At 40.6% G+C, this 15,402-nt stretch overlaps 1 protein-coding gene across 1 annotated transcript in view; it reads left to right on the top strand.

The window, feature by feature from the left end:
• The window catches only part of LOC111061682 (phospholipase D2), a 67,784-nt gene that overhangs the window by 23,465 nt on the left and 28,917 nt on the right, over positions 1 to 15,402 (top strand). Inside the window, exons 11-14 of the mRNA XM_039422667.1 lie at positions 5,055 to 5,194; positions 9,858 to 10,052; positions 12,314 to 12,446; positions 14,974 to 15,155. Coding sequence (XP_039278601.1) covers positions 5,055 to 5,194; positions 9,858 to 10,052; positions 12,314 to 12,446; positions 14,974 to 15,155 — 650 coding nt within the window. The remainder of the gene's footprint in view (positions 1 to 5,054; positions 5,195 to 9,857; positions 10,053 to 12,313; positions 12,447 to 14,973; positions 15,156 to 15,402) is intronic.

Below are 15,402 nucleotides of genomic sequence, written 5' to 3'. Positions count from 1 at the left end.
GTCTGCCGTCCCTGTCCTCCCATCTCCCTAGGGCACAGCGGACCGTTGTCTGCCGTCCCTGTCCTCCCATCTCCCTAGGGCACAGCGGACCGTTGTCTGCCGTCCCTGTCCTCCCATTTCCCCAGGGCACAGCGGACCGTTGTCTGCCGTCCCTGACCTCCCATCTCCCTAGGGCACAGCGGACCGTTGTCTGCCGTCCCTGTCCTCCCATTTCCCCAGGGCACAGCGGACCGTTGTCTGCCGTCCCTGACCTTCCATTCCCCCAGGGCACAGCGGACCGTTGTCTGCCGTCCCTGTCCTCCCATCTCCTAGGGCACAGCGGACCGTTGTCTGCCGTCCCTGTCCTCCCATTCCCCCAGGGCACAGCGGACCGTTGTCTGCCGTCCCTATTCTTCCTTCTCCCCAGGGCACAGCGGACCGTTGTCTGCCGTCCCTATTCTTCTTCTCCCCAGGGCACAGCGGACCGTTGTCTGCCGTCCCTATTCTTCCTTCTCCCCAGGGCACAGCGGACCGTTGTCTGCCGTCCCTATTCTTCCTTCTCCCCAGGGCACAGCGGACCGTTGTCTGCCGTCCCTATTCTTCCTTCTCCCCAGGGCACAGCGGACCGTTGTCTGCCGTCCCTATCCTGTCTGTCCTTCCTTTTCCTACTTCACTGGAGCGGAACCGAGGCCGTAAGGCCGATACAAAATTACATCAAAGTGGTGTCATCAGAGAAGAGATCGACCTTCACTCCGTCAGAAGCATCAGGAGGTGCTGTTCACGCCAGCTGAGGCACAAAGAAGAAGGAAGAGGAACTTCGACTTGCCTCCTTTCCCCGCCCACATTACGACTGAGCGAAGTCATCCAGGAGCAACACCTGGGTATCAATCACCCACCTCTGAAGCTACTCAGGGTGTACGTGATAGATTGGCGCCCGCACTTGGGGCACGAGGCAACGAAGTAAGAATCATGAGTGAACAGGGAGAGTCTGATTCAGACGCTCAACACCAGCAGCTGACAGAGGATCAGTCGGTCGAGGACATAAACCCCGAGGTGATAGCTGACCCCAGAGTTTCCTGGATCTATAGATTGAAAAAGGATGAGGCATTCAATCTTCTACAAGATTGGGGCATAGTGTCATCTGGAACACTTGCTGAGTTGAGAAAGTTGTTAGTAGAACAACATAAGAAGATGGCAGTACGTTATCCCAGCCCAAGACCCGGCATAATGAGCGGAAGCAGTGGGGAACTAAACACTTGGTGACAGGTACCCATACTGAGGTTAGAACCAATATTCACACAAACCCCCTCATGGACCCAGGGGCGGTATGTGACAAGGTAAGAAGCTGGAGACTGTCATTCGACGGCCAATCAGATGCTCCCAGCTTCTTGGAAAGGCTAGACGAGCTACAACAAGCCTATGGGCTCACTGGCAACCAGCTACTAGTCGCGCTGCCTGAATTACTGGTTGGTAAAGCTACTCTATGGATGCGTAATCGTCGTGACCAGTGGAAATCATGGGACAATTTTGTGACAGATTTCAGATCACGCTACTACCCACTTACCTATGAGGAGGACCTCGAGAATCTAATTCAGGCAAGGAAGCAAAAGGAAGGTGAATCGTTTGACGAATTTCTCGAAGATGTACTGACACTCATGAGGCGACGAGGAGGTCTCACAGACGAGAATAAATTACAGAGAGTGTATAAAAATCTTCTCCCACGGTACAAATTGTATATTCGGCAATCGGATGTTCATAGTATTGATGAGTTGGAAAAATTCGCGAAAGAGTATGAACAGATCAAAGCAGAGGAAAAACAGAACAGACAGAGTTTGAGAGTTCACAAGACCGAGGACACAAAAAAAAACCACAAGATCCAAGGTGGAAATAGAGAAAACTCCTAGTAACAGACCCTCTCTTAATGAGTCTGAACCAGTGTGTTGGCAATGTAAAAAACCGGGACACTGGAGATCACAATGTCCCGAAATCCCACCATGTAAAAAATGCGGGAAGAAGGCACGGAACTGTGTCTGTGACATGCAAAAGGGGGAATGAAACATCGAACAAGACAGCAGTGGTGCGAACGACACGGATGATTCCTGTGATCAAAGAATCACCAAGGGACAACCGATTATTCATTGCCGTAATAATCGGCGGTAAAAAGTGCCAGGCCTTGCTAGATACGGGTGCTGAAGCTAATTATATGAGCAACGAGGTCTATGAAGTCATCCGGAAAATAGGGATGATACGGAAAGAACCAGCACGTCACCGCGCGATATTAGCTGATGGACGGTCAACCCCGTTAAATGGGAAAGTGACTACTAATGTGACCATAGAACAAACCACAATTCCACTAGCGGCGTCTATAATGGAAGGACTTGGGCAGGAGTTACTATTAGGCATGGAGTTCATGCGTGAGAACAGAGTGACAATTGACACATTCACGAGAGAGGTACAGTGGGATCCTCACCCATTGAATCCTTCATGTCAGCTAATTACGTCGCGATCTCTCTTATTGGGAACTAATACAACAATAATCCCAACAATAGCAGCTGTACAATCCGAGTCTCAGGACAACAAGGATCGCGACAAAAGGGAGGTTCAAGCAGGTTGGTTTGAACAGAGTCGAACCCAATGCCTTAATTGATAGAAAGGCGGAGTTGTCATATATTCCAAGGCAAGCATCCTGGGGCAACATAGTGATGGATCACAGGGAAGAGATGACTGACTCTGAATGGCAGGCCACGATTCATGCTTCAGCCACCAACACAAGTGGTAACTCCAAGAGGGATATGGAAAAGACAAAACCACCACCCCCTGTCATGGATGTGAAAGAGACAACACCACCCCCCACTGCCATGGATGTGGAGGAGTCCATGCCACCCTCAACGGATATGGACATAGAAGAGCCAACACAGTCTTCGACCATCAAGGAAGTAGTCCCACCGTCCCAGGCTCCCAGACCAGGCCCCTCTCGAAATAAGGATCCGGTGATGTGTCACCGCAACACAACACCAGGAAAGCGCAAACGGGCTGGCAAGCCACGTATAAAAAATCCAATTACCGGATGGACGGCGTAAATATGTGCCCATAGACCAGGCATAGATGATGCCTATAGGCAGTGGCATACACCTCTAAAGGTGATGCCTGAGCGGCATACACCTCTTAAAGTGATGCCTGAGAGGTGTACACCTCTTAAGGTGATGCCTAGATGGCTCACGCCTTTTAAGGTGGTGCCATAGAAGGGCTCCGAACACCCCCCCCCCCTCCCAAGTAGGAGTGGGGTGTCACAAAGTAAAATTGTGACGAGAAAATAATAAATAATATTATTGAAAGACGCTCGGCTATCAGCAATGCTAGCCGACCGCGGAGATAAGGAAGGTACCGATGGCGCACCACCTTCCGCGCATCAAGACGATTTCCACCGCCTCTGGCGGCGGCACAACTCCATCCCCTCCACTTTGGGGAGTATTTAAGGCCGGACGAGCCCCAGACCAGAGCATTCCGCTCACAACCTTCCTGCTCCTTGTATAGCGGCCCGTTGGCTGCCGTACGTCCTCGACCTCCTGCCCTGGTACAGCGGCCCGTTGGCTGCCGTACGTCCCTAACCTTCCATCTCCCTAGGGCACAGCGGACCGTTGTCTGCCGTCCCTGTCCTCCCATCTCCATAGGGCACAGCGGACCGTTGTCTGCCGTCCCTGTCCTCCCATTTCCCCAGGGCACAGCGGACCGTTGTCTGCCGTCCCTGACCTACCAACTCCCTAGGGCACAGCGGACCGTTGTCTGCCGTCCCTGTCCTCCCATTTCCCCAGGGCACAGCGGACCGTTGTCTGCCGTCCCTGACCTTCCATTCCCCCAGGGCACAGCGGACCGTTGTCTGCCGTCCCTGTCCTCCCATCTCCCTAGGCACAGCGGACCGTTGTCTGCCGTCCCTGTCCTCCCATCTCCCTAGGGCACAGCGGACCGTTGTCTGCCGTCCCTGTCCTCCCATTTCCCCAGGGCACAGCGGACCGTTGTCTGCCGTCCCTGACCTCCCATCTCCCTAGGGCACAGCGGACCGTTGTCTGCCGTCCCTGTCCTCCCATTTCCCCAGGCACAGCGGACCGTTGTCTGCCGTCCCTGACCTTCCATTCCCCCCAGGCACAGCGGACCGTTGTCTGCCGTCCCTGTCCTCCCATCTCCCTAGGGCACAGCGGACCGTTGTCTGCCGTCCCTGTCCTCCCATTTCCCCAGGGCACAGCGGACCGTTGTCTGCCGTCCCTATTCTTCCTTCTCCCCAGGGCACAGCGGACCGTTGTCTGCCGTCCCTATTCTTCCTTCTCCCCAGGGCACAGCGGACCGTTGTCTGCCGTCCCTATTCTTCCTTCTCCCCAGGGCACAGCGGACCGTTGTCTGCCGTCCCTATTCTTCCTTCTCCCCAGGGCACAGCGGACCGTTGTCTGCCGTCCCTATTCTTCCTTCTCCCCAGGGCACAGCGGACCGTTGTCTGCCGTCCCTATCCTGTCTGTCCTTCCTTTTCCTACTTCACTGGAGCGGAACCGAGGCCGTAAGGCCGATACAAAATTACATCAAAGTGGTGTCATCAGAGAAGAGATCGACCTTCACTCCGTCAGAAGCATCAGGAGGTGCTGTTCACGCCAGCTGAGGCACAAAGAAGAAGGAAGAGGAACTTCGACTTGCCTCCTTTCCCCGCCCACATTACGACTGAGCGAAGTCATCCAGGAGCAACACCTGGGTATCAATCACCCACCTCTGAAGCTACTCAGGGTGTACGTGATAGTGAATAAATTGTTATTTTGATGAGTGATAGTATTATACAGTTTTGGGCAAAAGCCTGTTGTGTCTCCTCATATAACTGTAAAAATAATTGTACGACTGAGAAAATGAATAAATAAATTTAAACTATAAATTCAATCTTTCGTTACAAATTTTCTATGCTTTTACACTTCAGAGCAAAGCTCGGTCCCCCGATATTCATGTTTAATTTGGAAATATTACAAGGGTACTAGTAATTTTATAAAATTGAATTAGGTTATACTTATTTTATCAATTATGAATATGCTCCTCTATTTCAGGTGCTGAGACACCCGGACCACACAAAGGCGGGGGTGTTCCTGTGGGCGCACCACGAGAAGGTGGTAGTGGTGGATCAGAGTGTGGCGTTTGTAGGGGGCATTGACCTCTGTTACGGTCGATGGGACGATCATCACCACAGGTCATTCTCACCACAAATCTTACAAACATCAAAACTACTCTTCAAGTAGTCCTAGAAGATACCCACTTCAGTACTATTATTATGCCTAGTCCACACTTGGCCCAGCCTGGTCAAGCTTGGCTGTGTTGGTCTTGTCATCCACACTGCAATGTGACCAGTGCCTCATCAAGTTGTCATACATGACATCAAAACCCATTCAATTTTATTGAAATATTATTTTGTGAGTTGGAAATCTAGTCGCGGATTTAATTATTTAATGTAATTGATAAAGCGAGTAGATCTCCAATGTGCAAAGATAAAACGTGTGTTTTATCACGTTTCGTGAAGGCAATATTATGATTTCTTGCTCCATGCTATACAAACAAGAGTGAGTCGACTTTTGGTCTGTGAATCAAGGCTGCATGTTTTTTCACATAAATAGATTTTGCAATTTTCTTTCGAGGCCCGTATTCTTTAAAGCGTTTGTGAAGTATAGTTGTTGAGTTAAGGCATTGATTACCTGAATGATTCTGTCTTGAGAATTCAATTATAGGCTGTCACAGTTCGGGCAGTTTGAACCTGCATAATTGTATTTTCAGGATTTGAATCTTGTAGGGAAGGCTGATGCTTTGATTCAATCAGCTGGCAGAAGGTTTTTTTTTTTATATATTCATCATCCTATTATATTAAGCGAGCAATTTCTTTATTTATATATCTGGTTATTTTTATATCTGGCTATTTCTATATCTGATTGTTTATGTTTAACGGATCTCGAAAACGGCTCTAACGATTTTCACCAAATTTGGAACATAGTAGGTTTATGATATACAGATTCGATTGCACTAGGTCTCATCCTTGAGAAAACTCGCTGAACGACATAAAAAGGATAATTCATCCTTGGCTGAAACAGCTGTGGATAGTAAAAAAGTGAGTATGTGAAAAATTAAAATATCGCATCCCCGAAATTCGTAAGATGACGTATAGCCATCTGTGAAATATAAACACGATCATTTTAGAGAATTGTGTTCTGTTTATCAATAAATAAAAATAACGAACGAAGCTCGGTGCCCCGATATTCTATTTAAAGTCGGGAGTGATTTCAACCGGACCTTTGAGGATCAGGCCAATGGACAATTTCAAAGGTAAAGTTAAGATAATAGTTCAATGTACATTCTTTTTCCAGACGTATAATTCTAAATAATAATTTGTTTTTATTCAACAACCATCAAAAACCATTACATATAGTTTTCTTTCTCCTCATCAGATTACAAAGTCCAGCGGTAGCGAGTGACATATCCATGACAGAAACTGAAATGATGACTACCGTAAAAGGAACACAATAAAACCTATAAAAATAGTAATCATAATTAATTTTAATTAGGCCTATAGCAACTCAATTACATTGAAAAAAAAACAGCAAAGCAGATTACAAAACAGTGAATAGCACTCATTGGTTGACAAGTGTGGATTGTTGGTTTGCAAACAAAACCAATTCGTGACAAGCCTTATGCCGCATCCACATGTTGGCCCATTAGACTAGTTATAGAATAGACACGCTGGGAAGTCTAGCCTCTGAAGCCAACATCTACTGCCAAATCGCCCCATCGTGACGTCATCATCGAATAAAAAACTTTCAGATTGTGTCTATTTCAGATGGAAGTAAATTATTATTTATGAAAATGTTAAACTCCCGCTGAAATAGACAAAATCTGCTATGGAAAACAATGTAAACAGACTCTATAGAAAGGTTTTCTATCCGATGCTGACGTCACAATGGGGTGATATGGCAGTAGATGTTGGCTTCATCGACTTTCAGTATGAATATACAATGGGGCGTGTCTATTCTATGACTGATCTAAGGTTGGCCCAATGAATACAAATGACGACTAGCGCCAGAATGTGGATGGGTGGTTTGCCAGCGTTGGCCTTCACTGGCCTTCGTTGGCTGTAAACTTGATAAGACGCCTCTAACAAATATGTAATCTAATGAGGTGAGAACCTCTACGGAATATGTAATCTAGGTGCCTTCACCAAATATGTGATGGCGGGAAACGAACTACTATTATGTAATTGATATAAAGAAACGAAAAACTAAAAACCTGGTTTTCAGGTGGGTGTAATGATGAAATCAAAAATGAACAATTTACTATATAATTTATGAAAACTATATCATATATTTACATCTAACACAATCAAGATTACTGGTTAAAAAAAGGAAATAATTTTTTGAAAAATGATATGAAATTAACTATAACAAAAATCAAGATTTCTGATTATAATAATCAATAATAATTAAGGGCTACTCGCTTACTGATCTGTGGTCGTTCAGGTTTTTGAAAATAAAAACAAATTATTATTTAAAACTATAGGTCTGGAAAAAGAATGTACAATGAACTATTGTCTTAACTTTACCTTGAAATTGTCCCTTGGCCTGATCCTCAAAGGTCCGGTTAAAACCACTCCCGACTTTAAATAAATAAATATATAAAAAAACTTCTGCCAACTGATTGAATCAAAGCACCAGCTTTCCCTACAAGATTCAAATCTCGAAAACACAATTATGCAGGTTTAAACTGCCCGAACTGTGACAGCCTATAATCAAAATTTGGGAATGGAATAGATTTGGGCCAAGCCTGTTGTTCCTTCCTAATCATATTTATATGATTTGTGATTCTGTCCATGAATAAATAAATAATTGAATTCTCAAGACAGAATCCTTCAGGTAAGCAATGCCTTAACTCAACAACTATACTTCACAAACGGTTTGAAGAATACGGGCCTCGAAAGAAAAATGCAAAATCTATTTTACTGTATGTGAAAAAACTTGCAGCCTTGATTCACAGACCAAAAGTCGACTCACTTTTGTTTGTATAGTATGGAGCTAAAAATCATAATATTGCCTTCACTAAACGTGAAAAACACATGTTTCATCTTTGCACATTGGAGATCTACTCGCTTTATCAATTACATTTAATAATTTAATCCGCGACCAGATTTCCAACTTCACAAAATAATATTTCAATAAAATATAATGGGTTTTGATGTCATGTATGACATGGCCATCGCCCGATTTGTTTCTAGCGGAGGCCAACGTAGGCCAGTGAAGGCCAGTGAATACCAGCGCTGGTAAAGCATCCATCCACATTCTGACGCTAGTCGTCATTTGTACTCATTGGGCCAACATGTGGATTGTCACGAATTGGTTTTGCTAGCAACACCTGTAGAGTTATGTTGAGAAAAATATATTTATTTCCTGCTTTTGTTTCAATTAAGTGTTTTAATAGTGTTTTTGTTTGGAAAGTTTTACTGTATTGTGACAAATAACGTACCTCATTTCCTTCATGAATCTAAGTATGTGATCACATTGGATGTGTTAATGCGTATATGTGCAAGTGCACGCTTGGTTATGCAAGACCAAGCTTGCAGTTGAGAAACAAAATCTGGAATAAGCAATAGGTACATTCACACTGAACGTTTGCACTTGCTGGTCAGTGTTTTTTGTGTGCGCATCTGGTCACAACGTGTTCAATGTCACTTTCAAATCTTGTTTTTCGACTCATGAATGATTCGATGTGCACTTGCACATGTACGCATTCAATGTGATCACACCCTAAGGGTAACCGTCCACTGGAACCGTATTTAACCGATCCGTTCGGCCGTTGTATCGGACGAATCTACCGGCCGTTAATTCGGCCGAATATGGTACCGTTTACGTCAGTCTAGTTCAGAAGTTGGCTGGTTGTCAATTAGTGAATTAACTACTATCATAGTCAAACAAATTTAATAAACCATGATTATATTGATATTTTGAAAATCGAGTAAATAAATATCCACTAAATTAGTTAGTCATTTCAATAATTTCACCTTCAGATCCTATTTGTTTAGCAATCTTTGTCCACAGATTCCTATGAACATCACAACGATGATATCTTTTATATCGCATATCCCACAATGGAACATGCTCTTGACCAAACTTATCAACTATTCATTGTCCATATAAATTGAAATTGAAATTGATTTATTTTCTTCTTCTTTTACAAAAATACAATATATTATATACAATATAAAATGTGAAGCCTCATATGGGCAAATGCCTGTGAGTGAGGAGCGAGTTCCAAATACAATTGAGTATTCTATACTTGTAAGAATAAAGACAAATCATAGAAAAGTAAAGATTTTAGCTTTTAGAATTAATTATAAATAACAAGCGACAAAATACCTATAATAAAACAGAACAACTTCAAAAAACAAAAACAAACAAAACTGTGAAACAATTTTAGGTTAGGAACACCTTGTTGTCTCAGCTCTACTAGTTAGTTCGGCCGGATAGAGCCGGAAAATCCCATTCAATTCGGATCGAAAAATTGATCGGCCGGAGACGGCCGTATGAACCTGTTGCAATGGACAAGTATCTATTCCTTTCTTTGTTAATGGATCGTTCGGACGAGTTCGGTAGTTTTCGGCCGATGCTAGTTCGGAAGAAATCGGTTCCAGTGGACGGCCTACCTAAGACTGATGTTATGACTCATTAACTTATGTGATTGATGTTACAGTGTTTTATTTCGTACAATGTATTTTTCATTTCTATGATTATGTATGTATATTTCAATTATTCTTGTACTACTTATTATAAATATTTTCTAGTGATTTTGTATTTTGGCGAAATAAAGTTTCTTTCTTACAGATTGACCGATCTTGGCAGCATTAAACATCGTGACAGCAGCGCAGTTATTACAGCTGAAAGTGCAGCGTTAGCAGAAAATGCAGCAGCAGCAGCAGCAACAGCCGAACAGAGTAGCATTGTCTCATTGGTCAAGATGACAAACTCACTCAGTGTGGGCGTGGTCAAGCTGTCTAGTCAGTCCGAAGACAGTATGAAGTGAGTCACTAGTCCTATTTTATTATCTCAATTATAAAGAAAGGAATATTGTCCTATACATGGATAGGAAATTCACGAATGACGCATCATCACTTATGAACTAATGAACTTTTTGGTTGCCATGGAAAAAATTGTAATGTGAAATTTTCAGTTCAATATTATCATCATAATTTTATAGTTTTTGCTTTTTAAATGTGATTTTGTGTTTGAAAATAGTTTTATTGATTTTAAAATTTATAAAATAGGAACTCAGGAAGTGAAAGTGCAAATTTTTAGTGAGAGAATGAAGAACCCAAGACATAACCTATAAACTTGAGTGTTGATAGGAAATGACATTGGGTAATACGGCGAGGCAGAAAATCCGAAAGGATCTCTCTGCCAATGAAAGCCATAAGAGTAAATATATAAATAAATAATAAACTAATGAACTGATTAGATTGTAATTTTACATCAAGATTCTGAATTTACCGAGGATAGTAAAGGACTATTTTCATTCTTATCAATCAATTCTCTGATTAGATTGTAATTTTACATAAAGATTTTTGATTTACCGAGGATGGTTATAGGCCTATTTTCATTCTTACCAATCAATTTTCTGATTAACTTGTAATTTTACATCAAGATTCTTAATTTAAAAGGGATGGTTATAGGAGTATTATCATTCTTATCAATCAATTTTCAATTGATGTCATCCCACATCCAGTGTGATCAGACTGATTAGTCCTCGTGACCTATGCTGCCCTACTAAACAAGAACACAGTATCTACTGAAGTAACCAAACTGAGAAAAATGAGGTCAAAGTTTGAATTGTGTTTGAAACAACTAAAATAGGTTTTACCTTATACTGTGGATGTATGCAGATAAAGTCTACATAAAAGATTATTTTTAATAGTAAAAATCCACATAAACTCATGTTAGGGCATTTAAGAAGCAGATACTGCGTTTTTACCGGGCAATAGCATCTCTTTAATCACAAGTGGGATAAGCAAAAATGCAGTACTGCGTTTTTCTCTAGTATAAACCACCAAAATTTCATTCCAGTGCTTTAGTAAAAATGCAGTACTACGTTTTCCCTTAGTAAAAATCACGAAAATTATACCTACACCTTGGAAAAAAATGCAGTACAGTCATTTAATTTTGTTGAAACAGAATAGATATAATTATATCATATAGAAAGGCAAACTATCATCACTGTTAAATCTTTCCTTTTTAGGTTGAGCTGTGTTACACTCTGTCAGTTACTGCAAATATCATATGGTCGCCTCCAATATACTAAGCAAGAACGCAGTAAGTGATGTTCCTAAGGAAGAACGCAGTATTTGAGCTGTAGATACTGCGTTCTTCCTTAATGCATTGAAAATACTGCGTTTTTGCTTAGTAAAAAAAGAAATATAATGTAGATACTGCGTTTTTGATGTCATTATTTCTTAAAGAAAAGGAAATACTGCGTTTATTTCAATAGATAGAGCTCGTTGAGCTGAGAATTTTGATATATAAATAACTCATTTTGAGAAAATTTTGTAGATTCTGCGTTTTTTCTTAGTAGGGCAGTATGTGAGTTCCACTCATGGCCTTCTTTGTAGGTCCTTCCGCTGAAGAAGGGGTCGCCAAATTACCTCTAAGGCACCTGGCCACCCTCGAATCAGCCTCTTGACCCGCATTCGTGCCTGGAGTTTCACCCATCTCTGGTCTCTTGGGTTTTTCTTTTTGCCCCTCCGAAACTGCCCTGATGGGGCTGATCCAGTACCTCCGTAAACAAAGCCGTAGTGCATTCGTGTGACGTCAGCACAGGTAGGGCTCCTACACCAATAAAAAATTGGCTGATTTCAGCTGATCTATATCAGCTAGTGTTTCTGTTTGGTGTAGGAGCCGTACCTGTGCTGACGTCACACAAATGCACTACGGCTTTATTTACGGAGGTAGTGGCTGATCCCGAAGGTTTGAAGGCAAGGCAACTTTTGGAGTTGCCTTGGGGTCCCTTTCAGTCGCCTCCTACGACAGGGATACTGTGGGTGAATTCTGGTTTTCAACACATTCTTGAGTACAATGTTCGACTCTCCCAACCCACAGGGGGCGAGGCGCCCGATAGGAGACCAGCAACTCCCACGGGATGTAAACCAATAAGTATGGCAAAATTGAATAAAACAAACTGTGCTTTGCGATGTGGGTTAAGAATGAACAATCATAATAAGTTATAATTGCTTTATCATATATATTTCTGATACTCTTACAATAAAGTTGGTGATTTGTGACTGTTTCAGAATAGTGAACGATACGAATAACCCAGCAGAACCTAACACTAGTGAAATGAATGGCAACGTTGTTAACGAGCCAGGCCCGGAGAACTATAAGGGAGACACTCCTGAAATGCAGCGAAAAAATATTCTCTCCAAGGTAGGTGAAAAGGAAATTCCTACGGTATGGCGTTTTGCTGGTGGAGAGTCCCCTGCGGGAAGGTCTCACCTAGCCTGATTTTATAGTATATAATTAAGCCGAAATATATAATTTAAGACGTCATCAGCCGGGACCGACAACTAACGTGTCCATCCGATCAGACGGAGTGGCCTGCCTAAAAACGTTGGTTCATATCTGGGTCTAAACCCGGGACCTCTAGGTTGCTACGCAAGTTAGGTTATTATTGGATAATAGATAAAAGTAAATAATATATTCAACTATCTTATAAAAATAAATAAAAATCTCAGTACCCTTTTTTAAATTATCTTATCACAGCATGTTTCAACATGTTATTTTCAAGTGATATGAAGTCATATCACTTGAGGTTACTGAGATTTTTATTTTAATTTCTATTTAATATATTACAAGTAGCCCTATACAGAAAAAAGACAACTATCTTAATATATCCCCCCCTGATTCTAATAAAACCTTTATAGCTTTTGTGAGATTCACTCCAAATTATTAGCATTGAATTATTGGAATTATTATACTCAATATTTTCTTTTTCTATGTGTATGTTTTCTTTCTAACTTGAGATTTGATACTTTTTTGATAATTCAGTCGATTCCCTAGTATTTTAGTCAAATGTAACTGACAATGATGCAATTAGTTTCGAAACTTCAGTTCTCTATGATGTAACAGACCAAGTAGAGAAAGACAAAATACTGTGATTTTTATTTCGATTTATTACTTGTGATGAAAATCAACGAATTCGCAAATGCAAAGTCAGCGTTGCAATGAAATTTAATAGAAATTTTGTCTACTTGTAACCGTAACTAGTAATAAAAACTATAAATCTTATTGTATACTTAATACTTCAAGGTATTTGAAAAAGTAAATTCCTGCATCAATTTTACAAGACTAAGCTAGTTGATGTCAATAAGGCTCTTCATTGATCTATTCTATGAGCTTTTGTATGTAAATAAATAAATAGCAAAAGAGCGATTAAAAATTCAAATATTAACTTTTTTGTATAGGGTTCAATATCGGGGACCGAGCTTTGCTCTGGAGTACAAAAAGCATCAAAAATTGATTACAAAAGAAAAAATTATAATAATATTCATAGTTTATACAGAAATGTTCTATCTAATCTAATTATTCACCATGACAGATGTTGTTTTAGGAGTAAGTTTGAGTTTCTTTTCACGTTTTAAAATGTTCAATTATTATTAATACAGTATTTTTCAGTTATTAGTGATGATTTAGTGAAGTATTCTTATTAAATTTTGGTTTTCAACTTTTCTAAATTTTAAACTCCTAGTTTATAAATATGTTGGACTTAAAATTGGACAAGAATCGTGAAATGTAAACATAACCTATTTTTGGACAATTTTCATCTAAATTTGGGAAAGGAACAGTTTTGGGCTTTAAGCCTGTTGTTCCTCTCCCAATCATTCATAGTTAAGAATGATAGTGTATGTTTCAATGTATAAATAAATAAATAAATAAATAATCCCAGTGAATTGAGATTGATTCCCCAGAGGAATGCAGAAAATCCACTCACAAAGGCCCGTTTCACAAAAGCCGGTTAAATTTTAATCCTGATTAATTTCACGTGAACCAAATCAGAGAAGACAATTTCAAAAAGATGGTTCTACTGGAAATAATTAGGATTAATAATAACCCGTTTTTTTGCGACCGGCACTAAGTACCTGATTGAATGATTACAAAAGTTCAACAGCTGAGTCATAATTTTAACACAGTCCCACACACATGAACTCGCTCACTAACTTCCATCATCAACAGACGACGAAATAATTAGGTATTATCACCTGTTTATCCAAAGATGGATAATAATTATCCTTTTGAATGAAAAATACTAAGAAATTTTCAAAAACCACAGATTTATTGATACTTAGAAAGACCGGTTTCGGTTATTACACCATTGTCAATCTCTGATAAACTAAAAACCTGATAAACTTTTCTAGTTTATAAGAGATTGACCATGGTGTAATAACCGAAACCGGTCTTTCTAAGTATCAATAAATCTATGGTTTTTGACAATTTCTTAGTATTTTTCATTCAATAAGAATAATTACCACAATATCAACTTCTCAACTACACGATAATTAACCTTTTAATGTCCTTCAGCGAGCTTTCCCAGGGGATGAGACCTAGGGTAATCGAATTTTTATATTATAAACCTACTATGTTCTGAATCTCGAGAGAATCGTTAGAGCTGTTTTCGAGATCCGGTAAAATACAAACATATAAACATCTAAACATATAAACAGAAATTGCTCGTTTAATAGTATAGGATTATAGAAATAAAATGTATGTATCCTCCAATAAAATATCAAATTATACTAGATGTTAGTTCTATTCTATTCTAATAAAAAAATTTTGTGTTTAATTCCATTAATTCCACCAATTTTTTTGAATTCAGTTACAGTATTCTCTAATTACTCTAGTCATTCGATTATTCTTCAATTATTTCATCTAATTATTCTACTGTTGTTGTCTTTAGATGAAGGAAAATGTACGCAATAGGGGACGGGAGTGGAAAACGTTCCTTTTCACATCGGACGAAGACGAAGAAGATGATGATGAAGATGGAGATAAAGAAAAGACACATCATGATGATGACGTCATTAATGATGACGTCACAGACGATGGCACTGACTGCTCAAGTCGAATTACTCAGCAAACGTAAGTGTGTGTTGCTCGATTCAAGTAATCAGTAAACTATTATGAGGTCCACGTTATAATGGCAGTATTTGATTGACATTGGTGTTGCTATCCTTGTCTATCATTCAACAAATCAGATAGCGCTATCCTTTTATCGCTCTGCAACGTTCCTAGATCGCTCTTCAACAATGTAGTAATTTTTTGAATTAAATTACAGAATTTTCTTATTACTCTAGTCATTCGATCATTCTTGAATTATTTCATCTAA

Source organism: Nilaparvata lugens, chromosome 3 (assembly GCF_014356525.2).
Source record: "Nilaparvata lugens isolate BPH chromosome 3, ASM1435652v1, whole genome shotgun sequence".
In the NCBI taxonomy this organism is placed as follows: Eukaryota; Metazoa; Arthropoda; class Insecta; order Hemiptera; family Delphacidae; genus Nilaparvata; species Nilaparvata lugens.
This window is presented reverse-complemented; position numbering and strand designations above follow the sequence as displayed.